This window comes from Rhinolophus sinicus, linkage group LG02 (assembly GCF_036562045.2).
Source record: "Rhinolophus sinicus isolate RSC01 linkage group LG02, ASM3656204v1, whole genome shotgun sequence".
NCBI lineage: Eukaryota > Metazoa > Chordata > Mammalia > Chiroptera > Rhinolophidae > Rhinolophus > Rhinolophus sinicus.
Window position 1 is genome coordinate 98,189,390 of NC_133752.1, and position 19,669 is coordinate 98,209,058.

Consider the following 19,669-nt stretch of genomic DNA (forward strand, 5'->3'; position numbering starts at 1 on the left):
CTCACGCCGACCTCTGGCTGTTCACCGCAGCCCATCTCCAGGGAGAGCCGTTGTTGACAGTCTTAGCTGTGGAGGGCGCAGCTCACTGGCCCATGTGGGAATTGAACCACCGGCCTTCAGCATTAGGAGCACGGCACTCCAGAGCAACCGGACCGCCCCAGTCTTTCCTTTTATGGCATTTTTATGACAAGAAAAACTCCCAAACTAAGCTAATGAAAGAAATAAACTCTCCTGAGTCTTTGACCTGCCATGAAAAATAGTGACTTTTGTGAGGTGACATTGTTTGCCTTTGAGCCTTTAAGATAATAATTAACTAGGAGCATGACTCAGGTACTGTCATACTAATGTTTTATTTAAGCCGAATGTCCCACTATACTTGAATAGAAATTTGATTTTTAATACACTTAGGAGAATCATAAACTATCCAGAGATGCTTCTACCATATTTCCAGTTAACTAACATTTGATGTTCTAAATACTGAAGACTTTATAAATGTCTAACAAAACGTAACTTAGTCTAACATAGACTGTATGTATGAACAGAGTGTTCTGATTGGTGAAGCATATCTTAAGAGCCACACATGTTGATGGCTAAATTTCTTCACTCTGAATTGGAAGTCCTTAAACTCCTTTGAGGATTTCTTACTACCCGTACTATACTTTTATCTAAGATTTTTATGAATAGTCACAAAATAATAGGTTAAGTATAATAGCAACATGTTTTCTTTTTTCAGAAAATTTACTTATTTATAATTTTCCCTTGAAATTGATCTTTGGTGGAGTTAAACTGCTTCTGGACAAAAAGGTATAAAAAGAGAGTTTTTCACTTTAGGGAGAAATTTTAAAGGACTATACTCATTATCTAGGGGGTTAAAATTTTCCTGTCCCCTCACATTTTCCTTTTTTTCTTGTTAGAAGGAAGAAACTATTTCCATTTTTCAAATGTGTAAGTTAGACTCTTATTTAAATTAATGGAAATTTTTTTTTTAATTGGGGAAGGGGAATGGGACTTTATTGGGGAACAGTGTGTACTTCCAGGACTTTTTTTTTCCAAGTCAAGTTGTCCTTTCAATCTTAGTTGTGGAGGTTGCCGTTCAGCTTTAAGTTGTCCTTTCAGTCTTAACTTGTGGAGGGCGCAGCTCAGCTCCAGGTCCAGTTGCTAGTTGCAGGGGGCACAGCCCACCATCTCTTGTGGGAGTCGAACCGGCAACCTTGTGGTTGAGAGCCTGCGCTCCAATCAACTGAGCCATTCCAGAGCTCAGCGGCAGCTCAGCTCAAGGTGCCGTGTTCAATCTTAGTTGCAGGGGGTGCTGCCCACCATCCCTTGCAGGACTCGAGGAATTGAACTGGCAGCCTTGTGGTTGAGAGCCCACTGGCCCATGTGGGAATCGAACGGGCAGCCTTCGAAGTTAGGAGCATGGAGCTCTAACCGCCTGAGCCACCGGGCCGGCCCAAATTAATGGAAACTTTTAACCCAAACTTCTGTTCATCTAAAACATGTATCTTCTAAAGTATTCATTTCTGTCATTGATCTATATAATGACAAACTTTTAAAGAGTTCTTAGCAAATATTTCTGAACAGTCTATAGTTTCTTTGGTCTTATATAATCTGTATAATCTATAGTTGAGTTATATACTTATTAGTTTTAAATACTATTTACTTTGCCATCTATTACTGTGATACTCTTCAAGGTGATGCATTTAAAGAGATCCTTTGGAAATATAATAAGGCTTTAAGTAGAGCTTGTTTTAAATAATGACCCTATAGTATCAACTATAAATTGTATTTTGAACAATTGAAAATCAGGTGTCTTTATTGTTATTTGAATGTTTTCATTTTTAGGGATGCTTGGAGTTCATTGGGTGATATGACCAAAGAGGAAGCCATGATTGCATATGTTGAAGAAATGAAAAAGGTAGGGAAAATAATTCACAGGAGAAAATAAAAATATTCAGAGCAGTTCTAATTTAATTTTATCATCAAGCAAATTAGCTGCTTTATTTTAAGGAACAAGGAGATTGTAATATGTTAGAATATACAATCTAGATTATTGAATTAGTCTTTATCTGTCTTATCAAAGTTCATCTCAAGTTAAGTGTTTTTTCTTTAAGATACATCACATTGTGGATACTTTGGGGATTTTGTTTTGTTTTGTTTTTTATTTTTCACCTTCCCTATCTTTCTATGTAGTTGACTTCTGCAGAAGGTATAGAAATAGGAATCTTTAAAAATAGGAGTCCCTAACTCAAGAGTCTGGGAAATACCTGGCCTGCCTTGAAAGCATTTCTTTAGAACCTTTTATTTAGGAGAAATAGTTAACAAGACTGCCGAACAGTGTTCTTGTACATATTTTAACTCAAAATTGAGATATACCCATCACTGTACTTCTCAGTAACAAGTATTTCTGTGACTGCAAAGTAAAATAGGTAAGAATGCTTTTAGTATCTTTGTTAACTTCTAAAAAGTGCATTCATCATTCACTAGCTCTTCTAAGTCCATTCAAGGAATTGTTTAGAGGAACAAATTTATGAAGAAATCATAGATTTTAAAGATAATCTGAGTGCCTTTTTTATAAAGGACCATTTTTATATTGGAGAAGAATCAGGAAGTGGGAAATGTAGGTCTTTTTGACAATCTTACATAAATTATCTTTGAACTCAAAGAAAATCTGTAAAAATGAATAAAGTTTTGTTTTGTTTCGTTTTCCCAGATGGTTTGACAGTATTAGTAACTTCTGTTTGGTAGATTCAAACTAGTTTTTGCTTTGTTTTATTCATATTTACACTGCCAAAGTTGTACCCTTTGTTACATTTTCACAATTTTTTTTTACTGGACTTTGTTTATAATAGAGGGCAGAGTTTAGTTCTTTTGGCTGTGAACTGTATCAGTAACACAACAACAAAGGAGCCTTTCAAAAGCAGAGAGAGAAAGAGAATCTAAAGTTTTTTTGGTTTGATAACTGTTACTTTTTAAAATATTAATATATTTCCCTTAAATATCATTGTAAATGTTAGGACATTCTGCAATGTAAAGCTGAATGACACATTAAGTAAAATTTACCCATTTTACTTGTCCAATTTTATTAATTCATGATATAGCCACAGTTTAAAATGGGAGGGGTGTGAAACAATGTGTATTCCACTTTTTTCCCCCAAGAAAGATAAAGACTATACATCTGCCTTTTAGCTGTCTTAAAATACTTCCATTGTACCTATAGGTTTCTGTAACTAACTCTCTAATTAAAAGAATTCACCAACTACTTTCAGTAAGACTTTAACATTTTCAATTCATACTGTGAATACAATACAGTTTATAGGAAACTTTTAGAGATAAATCTAAAAATAGTAAGATATGCGTAGTTTAAAATTTTGATTAGTCTTTAAAATTTTTTTCAGAATTTAGCTTTGTGAACATCAGTAGATAAAATTTCATGCCTCTAAATAACCAGTTAGGATAGTACATTATCCCAAAGATTTCATTACTGAATTTGGGACTTTATCTAATGTCAATAATTTACTAACTGAAGCAGTCCTTAAATTATGTTCTTAAATATGGTTCACAAATCCCTGTACTATTGCTCTTTAGAATTAGTCTTTCAGTATGAATCTAATTCCATGCCTGTGCATTCAAGGGTTTAAAGAACCTTGTTCATTTAATTTATATGTTATAATAGATAATGTTTTATAGAAAATTGCCTTTCATAATTTGTAAACCATCCAGTGAAATATCACCAAAAAACTTGCCAAAATCAAAAATTATTTTAAAATAATATAATAGGATTTTAGCATTCAGGGACTGAGAGTAACTAATGTCGTTTGGGGGCAATAATCCATGTTTTTTTAAATAAAGTTTATTTTGATTCATAATCAAGAGGAAATATAAAATTCTATTTTCTGTACCATTTTACAGACTATCTTATGGGGATTTCCAGAAAATTCAGCTAGTACTTGAATAATGTGTATTATGTCTGTTGATTTAAAGAGATATCAGTGTACAGTAGTCCTCCATTATTCGTGGGGGATATATTCCAAGATCCGCAATCCATGCCTTAACCTGTGGATAGTACTGAACCCTTTATATACGATTTTTTCCCTATACATACATACCTTTTTACTTACAGAAAGCACTTTATGGCTTCTTTTTCGGCATATTGAATTGCCATTATCACTACTCTTGCACTTTTGGGCCACTATTAAGGGGTTACTTGAACACAAGCACTGTGATACCCTGACAGTCAATCTAATAACCAAGAAGGCTACTAAGTGACTAAGGGCCAGGGAGCATATACAGCATGGAAACACTGGACAAAGTGATGATTCAGGTCCCGGGTGAGAATTTATCACGCGTGCAATTTAAAATTTATGAATTTTTTATTTCTGGAATTTTCCATTTAATATTTTTGGATCATGGTTGACTGTGGGTAAGTGAAGCCCTGGAAAGTGAAGCTACAGGTAAGGGGACTACTGTACTCAACTCTAGCTGCACAATAGAATCACTAGGGACTCTTGTTAAAAGGAAAAAAAGAAAAAACCAAATGCCCCAGCAAAACCCCAGACTAGTTGTTTCAGAATTTCTAAGAGGATGGGATAATCACGAATGGAGGGAGGATTAGAACAGTCTCAGAAAGGATGGGACCTGAACGTTACCATGACTGCAGGTCGCTGGTCCATATCTCTGTAAGTCCAGAACATTGGCTTTCTCTGAGTACTGAAGGTTGATTTGCTTTTTAAGGCTTGACTCATGATGACCATCTTTTGGAGATTTACGGAAAAACCAGAATGCCAATTGCTTTACTTACAGTGGGTGATACAGCTTTCTCGTGATCATCATCCTCAGGGTTGAGATATAGGACACTCCTCAGAATGTCAGAGGCATTTGGGACACTTGGATTTGTGATTGTTGAGATTGTCTATTGAACAGAGAGCAGAGAAGTGGATTTGGATGGCTGTAAGAGATGTGACCATCTGACACAAGAAGCCCAAGGGATTTAGTCTTTGCTTTACAATACAGTATACCTGTACCTTTCCAGTATGTTTTCGTCGTACAGTAGTGGTGTCTCTCACTAAGGAAAAGTGCTAGATAAACCTGGAAAAATTATTGTACTTTGAGCGCTGATTTCTTAGAGTCCATACAGCTTACCATATATTTCTGTTAACACGTTCTTCATTTGGATGCATTACATCCAATTGAATTAATTTACACTTAAAAAAAAATCTCTGAGGGTAAGTAGTAGTTATCTAGACTGAGATTTGCCTCTGTCTGCTTGTATTTCTCTGTCTCTGCCTGTGTCTCGTTTGTGTGTGTGAGACCTGTGTGTATGACATTTCTTTTATTTCAGTATTGGAGTGAGGGAGAGAATTTTACAAATGGCTATTTTGCAAAAAATGGTCATTTTTCTTGGGTTTTGTATTTTTAAAGTTTCTTCTTCACAGACGAATCTCTTAAATTCTGGGTGTATCTTGGTATGGCCACTTATGTCCTGACTGTATTGACTACTGAAATTGTAGGTTATTGAAAGAAAAATTATTCTGCTTATATTCGCTTAGTACCAGTACATACTCCATTTATTTAGTTGTGACATTTCAAGTCCATAATTCACTCACTTACCTTACGGGGTATAAAAAACCCAAATACTGAACCAAACAGGCCTATTTGAGAAAGAGATTTTTAAAATAATATTCAACTGAGAGATAACCAAAAGAAATCTAGTTTGGAGGAGGATCAAAGGAGGTGTTGAGTGGGGGTCAGGATGGGATATGTGTTTGGCTTTCCATATTCTGCTCAGTCAAGTCTTTATATCCACTGTGGAATAGTGTAAAGGATACTAACTTGTGTTTGAATCATATCTCTGCCATTGATTAGCTGTGTCTTTGGTCATATCAAAGTAAACACTACCTATGGTTTCAGTTTCTGGTTTGAATCTAATTCTCAGAATGGAAAACTGTAATAATTACTATAATTCAAATATATTACAAATCATGTACCTATAATAAGATATAAAAATACTCTCCCTAATGGTCCCAGCCTTATAAGTATTTGCTTTAGCAAAAAGACAGTCTATGAATAAAGCATTCTTGTCAGTCCTATCCATTAATAGGAGCAACGATTAGATAATTTACTATGAGCTGTAAAATTAAATGATAATCACTAAAACCAGTTATTGTTAACATAGTTCATTTTGTATAGTCTCTGTCAATAACCCCCCTTCTCTCTCTCTCAAGCACGCATGCACGCACGCTCATGTACATACACACACGGTAGTAATGATGATGGATGTATCCCAGCTCTAAATCATATCAGATTTGCTGATTACCATAGATAATGTATCTGATTTAGAAATAAAAGCATGTTTGAACAAAAATTTTAGAGTTGTAAACTATATTGTTTATTAAATACCTCCTATGTGCAGGACACTGGAAATACAGGAGTGATCAAAAGCATTGAGTTTACATTATACTGTGAAAGGTACTGAATGAGCAATAAAGCAGGGAGCGTGACTAACAAATCTGAGGTTGTTGTTAATTTTAAAGATACAAGGGATCATTTTAAAACTGCATATGAGCTGAAGAAATGTGCAAGAATGATATAGGACTTTGGTTGCTTAAAATAATAAATTCGTTTATATTAATACAGGTAAGATACGTAAATGAAAAAAATCCAAATGTTGAAAGAAGTATAAAGTGAAAAATGAGTTCCCCATTCCCTCTATTTTAACTCTTCAGTGGTAATTACTTTTAATTGTATTTTGTAGATTGATTCATAAGATATATATATATATATATATATATATATATATATATATATATATATACATCATGTTTTCCCGAAAATAAGACCTAGCCGGACAATCAACTCTAATGCATCTTTTGGAGCAAAAATTAATATAAGACCCAGTATTATATTATATTACATTACATTGTATTATATTATGTTATAAAGACCCAGCCTTATATTATAGTAAAATAAGACTGGGTCTTAAATTAATTTTTGCTCCAAAACACACATTAGAGCTGATTGTCCACCTAGGTCTTATTTTTGGGGAAACACAGTATATAGATATACATATATATATATATATATATATATATATTAAAAAAGAAAACCAAAAGTGGTATCATATCAAATATACTATGTGGCAGCTAGCTTTTTTCATGTAAAAAAATTCATGGATATTTTTCCAATCAGAACACAAACCTTAGTCTTTTTAATATCTCCAAAATATTCCATATATGGAAGTACTTTTAATTTATCAGTCATCCACTGATGGCTATTTATTTCAATGTCTTTTCAGTTTATATACCTTGCTCTTTAAATTTGATGATTTTAAATTGGCCCATAGTTATAAAGTTATAAAGGTGTCTGAAAGTGGTTATTATTTCCTACTTACTTTTGTGCCCTTTTAAGAACAATACCATAGTATTAAACAACAGACATAATTTACATTAACCCCACAGTTTTCTATTTTATTTAACATTAGTGCTTAGTTATTATTTTTTTACAGGTAACCACATCTTAAGTGTCTTTATTTTGCTTTAGTCATCATTTGAATTAAAGAAAATATTTGACATGTAATGCACATTTTTAAAATGTGTGCATCTACTTCGCCACCTTCAATGGAACCCAGTGCCCTTAGTTTTTAATGCACAATATGTAGATTATTGTGTAAATTTCACATGAAGCTTATGTGAAATAGCCTTTAAAATGAGAACACTTTTAAATCTTTAATATACTTGAAACTTTTCTAGGAGGGTATATATGTTAAGTATGTAATTAATATAGATACTTTGGGATTCTATCAATGAATCTCACTTCTCACAGTTACCAAGACTTAAATTATAAATGTTATATTATTTGATACTAATAATAGATTAGATTATTAGTTTTTGATTTCACAAGATTCGTTTCTTTTGATTATAGATTCTTGAAACTATGCCGATGACTGAGAAAGTTGAAGAATTGCTACATGTCATAGGCCCATTTTATGAAATTGTAGAGGACAAAAAGAGTGGCAGAAGTTCTGATTTAACTTCAGGTTGGACTATTTTACCTCATTTTAAATTCAGCAACTGATATATTATGCATGCGTTATATTTATATGTCTAATTTCTTTTTAATTTCACATGCTAGTCCGACTGGAGAAAATCTCTAAATACTTAGAAGGTAGGAATAAAAAAGTCCATGTAAAAATTTTGTTTAAAATTTACATGCCAAAGAATTCTGCTCAAATTTATATAATTTATAAGCTTGTCACTCAAGAGTTTTCTTTCTATTTTTATTTGTTTATTTTTTTGGTCTTTTTCCTGTCACTCAGGCATTTTGAATGTAAGCAAACACATTGTATAAAGTTCAATAATATTATAAACCCTTAAGTTTGAACCCTTAACTTACTGCGACATAATAGGTGGTTCTTTTAGTACATACAAAATTATAACAGAATTCATAGTTTTATTTTGATGGATTATATTTTCTATTTTGTTTAATGAATTATATTAGCAATACTATGGCTGAAATAATTTTCTAAGCTAATTTTAAAGTGATACATGTATAGTATGGTTTAACTGTAGTTTAGCAAGCTAAAACAAGACATCAATGAATTCACTTAGCTTGGTTTCTCTTTTTAGAATTCTGTTTTCATGTTCTCAGTAAAGAATTGAAAGGTCTATCTTTAACATACTAGCAGGAGTTGAAAATAACATACACATTTCCTGGTATTAACTGTAAACATTTGCTTTTTAAATTTTTTTAGAAATGAGCCCATAAGAGTCATTTTAAATGAAAATTGTATATATTTTGATACATATGGTATCCCTTTTTTTTCTGTCATCCCTACTTACAAGGCATCTTATTACTAATTGGTGGAAATTACAGTGTTTCAGCTCAGCCATCATCGTGTTCTCTCATGAGGTCTCCAGGACATGTCTGCCGTAGTAACTCAGAGTGATTGCTCACTCGGCATACTCCATACCATCCGTACCACACTCTCGATAGCTGATTTGCCTAGAGAAGTCAGATGTGATCAGATAATCTTCTTTATTCATGCTTATTCAATCAAAAAAGTATTAAGTGTTTTCTCTGTATGAAGCATGTTTTTAGGGTACAAAGGGGAATAAGCCTGGACCTGCTTTAGTAGTGTCCAGCCTACCGGCCAGAGCCAGATGTTTAAACAACTAATTTTAAAAACAAGGAAGAATGAATAATAATAATATAATAATAAAGGTTCAGGTCCACATCCCTTAAGTATAATTGAAAAATAAGCTTGAGAAACGTTTTTGGTTTTTTTTTGTAACTCATTTGGCAGCAAAACTTGTCCTGACATGAACTAATTGAGGAGCAAACCCTGACCTGAAATGACATGAAGCTATTTTAAGTCTTTATCCTATCTAGTGTGATTATTCATGCTTTGCTACAAATATCTTAATTTTTGTTTTTTAGTGAGAGCTGCCTAGACTCTGTTGAAGATGTTACAGTATATACAGTATATCTATGCATGTGTATAATACACAGTATATATAATGTATGACCTTTGCAAAATTAGATAATTATGTATTTCGAATCGTATCTGGATCCAAGGGTGGTAAGGGATGTGGACCTGTGGCATTATTTAACCTGTACCATTTTCATATACACTTAGATTGTTTCCTCTTCTAATCTTTAGAACATGTTGCTGAAATTAACTGTATACAAATGTCATTTTACATATGTGGAAGGATATCTGTAAGAAATAATGTAAAAGTTAATTGCTGGATCAAAGGATATGGGTATTTGATGGGTGTTTGCAATTTTGTAAGATATTGCCACATTGCAAGACAGTTTGCAATCTTGACTTTTTTGTGCATGTGTGTGTGCTAGTGCTTTGGTTTATTTTCCACTAAGTGCAAGGCACATGGTTATGGGTGACAGGAAGGCTTTTGTGTGGCTTGGATAGTAAAGAGTGATGCTGTCTCTCAACTTCCATTTTGGTGTTTTGCTCTTTTGGTATAAGAACCCAACTGCTTCTGCTTGCTGCAGCTGGCCTAGTCTATGGGGTGGGGTTAGGAAAGGGTAGAGAGGAGGGGAGAGGGGAGGGTCTCAACAGAGCCTACTGCCCCTGGAAGTCTGGTGGCTGCTGGAAGCCACTCAGGATGGGGGCCCAGCGTTGGCTTTGCTGGACTGGCCAACAGCCCTGTTTCCTTGTGGCTTCCCGAGCCGGGTCATAGGTGATCATGCTGCTGGAGATCTGGGGAGGTGACGAGTGCTCTGGGAACACCCATCACTGGCCCTGAACGGGAGAGTGGACTTCCCAAAACAGAAGCTCTTCTGTCAGTGACCCGGATCAGCCTTGGAGAGACCGGGGTGATGGGAGGTGGCTTCCCCAGGGTACTCGGCACTTCCACAGCAGCTGTCACTGGAAGTGGAACCCAGGCACCGCTGGTACTAGTAGTTGTAGGTGGCCACTAGCGATCTGCTGGAGGGGATCGCTGCCGTGCTCTTGCTTGTGGAAACCTCGGCAGCGACTCCTAGCGGGCCTCGGCACACGATCACGGGGGGTGAGGACCGGGGCTCTAGGCCACGGAGCCCATTTGCAGAAGAGTCCACTGGAGGCCGCTCCACCACCAAGCTGCGTGGGGTTGACTTTTTTTTTAATAAAGCATTTTGTTCAAAATAGTCATTTAGGCCCAGGAGAACAGATGAAAGATGTAGCTGTGTCACATAGGCTTTTTCGGAATATACATATATAGTAAGTTTTGAAATCAGGAAGTATGAACTGTCCCACTTTGTTCTTTTCCAAGATGGTTTTAACTACTATTCTGGATCCCTTGCATTTCCATACAAATTTTAGAATCAGCTTGTCAATTTTTGCAAAAAAAGGAAAGCTAGGAATTTGATAGAAATTGCAATGAATTATAGATCATTTGGGGGAATATTTTCATCTCAACAATATTGCTTTCCAAGTAATTTACTTAGATCTTCTTTAATTTCAACATTTTGTCACTTGCAGTGTATAATTCTTATACCTTTTTGTCAAATGTATTACCATGTTTCCCCGAAAATAAGACCTAGATGGACAATCACCTCTAATGCATCTTTTGGAACAAAAATTAATGTAAGACCCGGTATTATTTTACTATAAGACCGCGTATAACATAACATATAATATACTATAATACCGGGTCTTATATTAATTTTTGTTCCAAAAGATGCCTTAGAGCTGATTATCCAGCTATGTCTTATTTTCGGGGAAACTCGGTAGTAAGTATTTAATTCTTTTGGGGGCTTTTGTAACTTGAATTGTTTTCTAATTTTATTTTTGGCTTGATTTGTTAGCTTATAGAAATACAGTTGATTTTTATATGTTGACCTTGTATCCTGCAATGTTGCCAAACTATTTATTAGTCCTAATAGTTTTTGTAGATATCTTAGGATTTTCTGTGTAGAAGAGCATGTCATATACAGAGGTTATTTGACCTCTTTGTTTCCGATCTGGATTTTTAAATCTTTTTTTTTTTCCCTTGCCTAACTGCCCTGGCTAGAACTTCTAGTACAATATTAAATAGAAACGGCAAAAGCAGACATCTTTGTCTTGTTCCTTATTTTGGGAGTACACAATTCAGTCTTTTTGCATTAAGTATGGAGACTAGTTGTGATTTTTTGTAGATGCCCTTTATCATATTGAAGAAATTCTCTTGCATTCTTAATTTCTTCAACATTATTATCATGAAAGAGTGTTAGATTTTGTCAAATGCTTTTTCTGCGTCTGTTGTCATAATTGTGGCTTTTGTCCTTTAGTCTATTAATATGGTATATCACATTAATTGATTTTTGGATGTGAAGTAGGGCTCATTAGTAATTCTCTGTGCTTTCTACACCTCATCACAGAACTGTTGTGATGCTGTTTTTGCTGTTGTGAAGTAGTTTTTGACAGCTATCCATTTGATGAGGGAAGCATTTGATGAGGTTTCCCTGTTACTCAGTTTTGTTGAAGATGTCTGTGGGTGGTGCGTGTTTTCGTTTTTGTTTTGTTGTTATTATTTTATTCTGGTTGTCGGGGGAAAGTAAGAGAGAGTCAAAAACAACCATGATTCTCTAAGTGAGAATAGAACACAATGCATTATATGAGTTGAATTTTTAGTCTTTTGTTCCATTAGTTAAGTAGACTTAAATAAGAATGTAGGCCTGACTGTTTAAGATGTACAGAGAGTTTGAAATTTATTATGTGGTTTGGGATGCAGGGAAGCATCCAAAATGCATTTGTATAGTGAAAATAAATCCCAAAAGCTTATGGAGGAAGGACCATTGTTTTGGGCCAGTAGCCACTTAGGAGGCATTTAGTATCTTAAAGAGTTGTGGGAATGTAATTCCCTGTATCTCAAATTGTGGTCAAGTAACCAACAGCATTGGCATCACATGGGAGCTTTATGGAAAGGCGGAATCTTAGATTACCCCAGATTTACTAATTCAGAATCTCCATTTTAACTAGATCGCAGGTGGTTCCTATGCATGTTAGCATTGGGGAAGCTCTGATGTGTTTACTCTCAAAGTATGACTTTGGGCAATAGACAGTTGTCTTTTTAAGTGGTTAATAGCATTAACTGATTTTTTTTTTTAAAGTTTAACTATAAAGACATAATAAGTTGTGCACCTGAAGCCTTAAAGGTTATAAAATGATTTTTAAAAATGTTTAAATATAGTCCACCTATAATATTGATAGGTGACTGTTGTTAGGGCCAAAAATATTATATGTATACTTTCAGTATGCTAGCATATAGCAACCGTCTTCATTTACCATCTATAAAGATAATTCATCTCTAACTTTACTATTTTGATTGATGTTAACTAAAAATAATTTATCCTCTGCGTTGTTCAGAAAGGTTTTAAGATTGCTTTATCATTTTGTTGTAAACTAATTGAAGGAATTTATCTAGTATTTATATAATTTGTAGTCAAAAGAATACTATTAATTACATATCAGATTACAACTTTTTTCTTCAAAATTATTTTACTAGTTATTGTAAATTATAGTGTTGTAAATTATAGCATTATTGTATGTTATAGCGTTAGAGATTAAATGGTCATTTCATATTTTAGATCTTGGTAATGTTCTAACTTCTACTCCAAATGCCAAAACTGTTAATGGTAAAGCTGAAAGCAGTGATAGTGGAGCTGAGTCTGAGGAAGAAGAGGCCCAAGAAGAAGTGAAAGAAGCAGAACGAAGTGATAATGGTAATCTTTGGATGATGGGCTAATAATTCTACATTAAATAAGACAAAAGGATATGGAGAAGTTTGGCTGATTTGGTGTTATATGCGTGTAGTGGGATGTGGGCTATTGACCCTGTAATCAGGTTTGCTGTGGACCGAAAGGCTCTACTATAGGGCCAGCCAGCCTTACGCATAGATGGAATAGATAGCAGTTGCAAGCTAACGAGAATAGGCCATTCCTCCAAATGTAATGCCTGAAATGCTGCATTAGAAATACATTCATTTGGGTTGGCCGGTTAGCTCAGCTAGTTAGAGCGTGGTGCTGATAAAACCGAGGTTGCCAGTTCGATCACCACATGGGCCACTGAGTTGCGCCCTCCTTAAAAAAAGAAAAGCAAAAAAATAAAAAAACAAATATATTAATTTAAGGTATTGTTTCCAATATGAATATATGTTACCAAGAAGAGGAGACAAGTTAAACTCTGAATATCCTGTCAAGAATAGAATCCTGAGACTAGGATACTGGCAGAACTTTTGATGAAGAGGGAATATTGGAATCATGGGACACTGCATTAGAGGGGCCTTAGTAGTAAGGGGGGCCTTATTAGTAAGAGTTCCGGTAATTCCGGGGAAGACTGTTTTAGAAAAGGGAGGCAGAATAACACCAAAACAAACTGCACAACTTAGTTTTGCCTTCATGTTCCATTAAGGTATGACAATACTTTCTTTGAAGGATGTTTTTATTGGCTATTTTTGTACTGCTGGGTCTCATAGAACAATTTGCCTATGCTGAGAGAATGTCAAGTCCTTGAGAGATTATGTCTTAAAAGAGAGAAAATTCACAGGGAACTGAAGCAGTTTTGAAACCAACACAGTTTGGGTGAGCCCTCAGCATATTAAAAAACCCCTCTTCTAGGAGCACCCCATCTCTGTGATCTAAGTAGGAAACCCTTCAAAGGGATTATGGTAGGTTGGGGAAATGTCTACTTAATATTAGAACATCGTATACAGAAATTGACCTCGTGGAGTTTTATGAATTTTTCCATTTTTACATAAAAGATAAGAAAATGGTGAAAAAATCCATAGACCATGAGAATGTGGAAGTCGTTGTGACTAATGGCTATGATGAAGACAGCCTTGTTCAGGATGTACAGTGTGATATTCATGCCAGTTCTTCCCCGAGTGGCAGCAGCGCTGAAGAAATAAAATCTGTAGATCCAAACTTGGACCAAACTGAAAAAACTGCTGTCTGCACTCATCAAGGTATGCTCCCATAATAATTACTTAGCCTCTTCCCTGTGAATAATAATACAGCCTCTTCCCTGTGAATAAAATATTCTTTTAATAATTTCAGAATGTTTAGCAGCAATTTAGAGTTTAAAAACCACTTATTCAGTAATATCTTAAGGTTTGTTAATATTATGAAGATTTATTAATATATCTTTGAAAGAAATATATTAATTTTTTATACTATATTTTTACTGTGTGATTTTTCAGTTGTTTTTATGTATATGGCATTTTAAAATAAAATTTTGAAATTTTTACTTTTATTCCTCATGTTTCTTTTAACTTAAACCTCTGATTATATGATACCTTTGTTCTCCAATCAGCAAGATAAGTTATATTCTTTTCATATCTTAGGGCTGTAGGGGTGAGCCTATAATATGTATATGGTGAATTATTAACATTGTTGCAATACAGCTAAGAAACCAAGAAATATAATTTGTTAATGTAACAACCAATCTTGAATACTTGCATCCAAATTATGGCCCTAGCTGATTGTCAGTTTTCTCTTATAATGTTAAGTTTTGCAAGGTTTGATCTGGACAGTGTCTTTGTATAATTCTATGATAAAATATTTTGTAATCTTTTCAAATAAAATTTATCAACTAAATTTAAAGTTTTGTTAAGTTAAAAGAAAAAAGTGTGGCTTGGTAAATCAAATTTGTCTCCCAGTATGAAAATAGTGTACAGCTAATACATTTTGAAAATGGAATAAATGCATTTTTCTTCAATTAGAGAACAATTATTCTACCTGGCTATTTATTCATATTTAGATATAAATGATGATCATGTTGAAGATGTTTCAGGAATTCAGCATTTGACAAGTGATTCAGACAGTGAAGTTTACTGTGATTCCATGGAGCAATTTGGACAAGAAGAGGTAAAAATGACATTTTTTAATTGGTAAGTTTTCAAAGTGGTATGTCAGAATTCGATACATAACTTCTGTTAATAGCAGATGTACATGCTGTTCATCACTTTGAAAACATACCTCTAAAATGTTTAAACATTTGTATTTCAAATTAGTTTTTGTGAATTAAAAAGTATATAGAATTCCTGAATATTCAAAAAATAACATTTAAATGTTATATGATAACTTACAATATATTTATATTTATAAATATTCTGGGAAAAGTGAGATAGGGAAGCAGAAAGTAAATTCCTTGTGCTAGTCCCTATGTCTGAAACATTGATAAACATTAAAAATTTGATTAATTTTCTTTTTTTTTTTTTTTTTTTTTATATTGGGGAAGGGGAACAGGACTTTATTGGGGAACAATGGTCAAATTGTTGTCCCTTCAATCTTAGTTGTGGGGGGTTCTGTTCAGCTTCAAGTTGTTGTTCTTTCAGTCTTAGTTGTGGAGGGCGCAGCTCAGCTCCAGGTCCAGTTGCCGTTGCCAGTTGCAGGGGCACAGCCCACCATCCCTTGTGGGAGTCGAACCGGCAACCTTGTGGTTGAGAGGACAGGCTCCAACCAACTGAGCCATCCGGGAGCTCAGCGGCAGCTCAGCTCAAGGTGCCGTGTTCAATCCTAGTTGCAGGGGGCAGAGCCCACCATCCCTCGCGGGACTCGAGGAATTGAACTGGCAACCTGGTTGAGAGCCCACTGGCCCATGTGGGAATCGAACCGGCAGCCTTCGGAGTTAGGAGCACAGAGCTCTAACCACCTGAGCCACCAGGCCGGCCCCAATTGATTAATTTTCAAACAAATGAATCTGTTTTTCACATTGACTTTAATACATTGAACTGAAATTTTGAGTGGAAATACTTTTCAAATTTCAGTTAATTAAGATTCAGTATTGGAAGCTAACATTTGAAAACAATTATTAAAAGTACGTGAATTGTTTTTTTCTTGCTTTGACAACTTTTTCTGATAATGGCTAGGGGTGGTTTTGACAGCTGTATTTATGTTTGGTGGTTTTGTGTTTTTCCCCTACTATTTCCCCACCCCTGTTCTAACATTGTTCACGTGTGTCTTATAGAAAATCATTTATCCTTTGCCTGCCTGAAGTAATGATTTTAATTTTTTCTTTTTTGTGTTTCCCTTTTTTAAAAATTTTATGATGTGATTAAATTTACCTCTTAGCTTTCTCAAATTTTAAAAACACATGAATGAACAGAATACTTTCTAAGGTCAAACACAAATGACTAGCATAGATGGGAAGAATAATGGTAAGGAGGCTAAACCGAGAATTAGCTGAAATTAATCAAAAATGAAAATGGATAAAAATCCAGATTTCCTTTTATTTTCTCTTTTTAAGAAGATTTATTTGGCGAAGGTTGGTTAAAAAGGACTGGATGGGGGTTGATCTCAGTAAACATCTGGGTACTAAATTCTAGGTTTGCCTATATTTTCTCTGTAAGTCAGTTAATGGACTAAAATCTTTCATGGGGTTCTGCCTGATCTGGCTCCTACTTACCTTTTTGGCTGCTGTTGATACCACTGTCCTGTTTGGGCTTTGCTCATACCCACCAGGGCCTTCTCTCTGTTCCTCTAATATGTCTAGTCCCTTCCCCTTCTCTCCACCAGCACCAGCATCTTGGCATTCATTTTGCTAGAATGTAATTCACCATTCACCAAGTTAACGCTTGCATATCCCGTGAACCCTGATGCAGATGTCCCTTCCTGAAGGAAACCTTCTTTAGCTAAGATACCAGAGCCCCACCACATCACCATCCTCACCAAGTCTAAGTTAATTATAGGTTGTCATCTACAAGTTACCTAGGTGGGTTCTTTAAAAAATATTTTTAATCTCTCTGATAAATTTTGGAGTCCTTGGGAATCAAAGTGTTTTTCAAGTTGTTTTTGTGGACAACTAAGATCACATTTTTTGTTTGCCTATTACCATTAGAACATTTCCTTTTCTCATTAATTTCTCCATTTTTAAATTTCTCCTTAATTTAGACACTTACTTAAGTGTTTCTTCGATGAATGACTGACTCACGAGAACAATACATTGCCATAACTTCTCAATTGTTTCCTCATAAATGAATCATTTCTCTCCTATTTCTCCCTTACATGTAGGAGGCAGAATATTAATTGAAATTTTTTAGAAAAGTAATATTTTCTATTATAAACTGAAAAAATATTTTATAAAGACAGTAATTCTTTTATTATCATGAAAACTTTGTGATGTATAATTTATGTTTGTAGCTTTTAACTAAGTATTTTTTTTACATTTGTAGTCTTTAGACAGCTTTACATCAAACAATGGACCATTTCGATATTACTTGGGTAGTGATCCCAATCAGCCCTTGGAAAATTGTGGTTTCCCTGAAGATGTTCGGGTACCTCCTGGGAATGGCATTGTCGGGGATATGCAGGTGGTAGCAGTCAAAGGAAAAGGTGAAATAAAGCATGGAGGAGAAGATGGCAGGAGTGACAGTGGGGCGCCACACCGAGAGAAACGGGGCGGAGAAAATGAGGAATTCTCCAATGTCAGAAGAGGGAGAGGTGTGTATTACTTGTGTTTTTGGATCTTTATAATCTAACTAGTGAAACAGAGTGTCTAGGTAGGAGTTAGAATTATCAATCTGCAAAGGGAATGTGAAAAATTAACCATATATAACATCTGACCGTTTTTCTTTGTGTCTGATTCTCACCTTTGATTGAAGAAGGCAGAGTAGTGTGTTCTCTGAAGGCGTGGGGGAAAACATTTCTATATTTACATCTTTTATGCAAATTTTTGAGGTATCCAAATTTGTGTTCTATCACCCCTCTGAGCAATCACTTACCAGTTGCTCCAACTATGCTGATATTTTTATACTTATTAGTAAAAATTAGAATTCTTTGTTTCTTCCACATTTCCCCACTTAAGTCAAAAGATGTTTAAAGCTGACAATTCAAATAATAGACATAAAAGAACATGTAACAATACAAAGGTAAACATTAAGAATAGTAATGTAATGAGGTAATAGAATAGAGTTAAGTGGGAAGAAAAGTAAATAATTTATAATTGTTTATAGTAAGGAATGAATAGGTATTGTCAAAAAAGAATTAATGGAAAGACAAATACTATATGATCTCACTTACATGGAATCTAAAAAATAAAACAAACACAAAAACCTAGCTTGTAGATAGCAGAACATATTGGTGGTTCCCAGAGGTGGCAAAGGGGCAGGAGTTACAGGGTTAGGCAAAATGGGAGGAGGCAGTCAAAATGTACAAACTTCTAGTTATAAAATAAATAAGTCATGGAATGGAATGTACAGCATGGTGACGACAGTTTATAATACTGCATTGTATATTTGAAAGTTACTGAGAGAGTAGATCTTTTTATTTTTCAATTACAGTTGACATTTAATGTTATTTTATATTAGTTTCAGGTGTACCACATAGTGGTTTGACATTTAAATAATTTAGGAAGTGACCTCCCCCATAAGTCTGGTACCCATCTGGCACCCTACGTAGCTATTACAATATTATTGACTATATTCCCTAAGAGAGTAGATCTTAAAAGTTCTTATCACAAGAAAAAAAAAAAATCTGGAACCGTGTATGGTGATAGATGTTAACTGGACTTATTGTGGGGATCGTTTCACAGTATTTATAAATATCTAATCATTATATTGTACACCTGAAAAAAAAAGGAAAACTGCTGTTTAATTTCATGAGGTCATAAAAAGTTAAGGAATTGTCTATGTATCTAGTTGAAAAAAACCTGTATAAAATAAAGCAAATTTTAAGGCTTGGCAGGAAAAAAAAAGAATTAATGGGATTAAGAAAATTATAGCTTAAAAAATAACTGTTTGAACACAAAGAGAATTGTGAATATTTAGTTAAGAGAAGAAAGATCACAGCATATTTCTAGAACTTTGAATTCAGGTCCCTTTCTTTAGGTAATTTATCAAAATTGCTTATATGAAAGGCATCCTATTTACAACCTGACTTTACCCAACCTACAACATGGTACAACTTCCAGCAATCGCAGGGACCCATGCAAGTGGCATACCCTGAAAGTTAAGTTTTGGGAGCTTCATGTAAATCTGCCTCAGCAGTAAACAAATGCTGAGCCCTTGTTCTTTGTCCAGCTGTGTTCTGGGTCCTGGAGCTGCTGTAGAGAAGACAACAAAGCTCCTCCTTCAGTGCAGCTTACTTTCTGGTATAGGGGAGCTGACAGTGAAGAAGTAAATAGTTCAGATACGTTGCAAATGGTGATCAGTGCTCTGAGTGGGAAAAAATAGGGTATTTGGATAGAGTGACTGGA

General features: G+C 34.7%; 1 protein-coding gene and 1 pseudogene across 1 annotated transcript in view; one reads left to right on the top strand and one right to left on the bottom strand.

Moving 5' to 3' along the window:
* The window catches only part of ACBD5 (acyl-CoA binding domain containing 5), a 39,373-nt gene that overhangs the window by 6,296 nt on the left and 13,408 nt on the right, over positions 1–19,669 (top strand). Inside the window, 7 exon segments of the mRNA XM_019749107.2 lie at positions 1,843–1,915; positions 7,918–8,032; positions 8,128–8,160; positions 13,066–13,200; positions 14,238–14,441; positions 15,236–15,342; positions 17,649–17,916. Coding sequence (XP_019604666.2) covers positions 1,843–1,915; positions 7,918–8,032; positions 8,128–8,160; positions 13,066–13,200; positions 14,238–14,441; positions 15,236–15,342; positions 17,649–17,916 — 935 coding nt within the window.
* LOC141568559 (pancreatic progenitor cell differentiation and proliferation factor pseudogene) lies at positions 10,073–11,017 on the bottom strand (annotated as a pseudogene).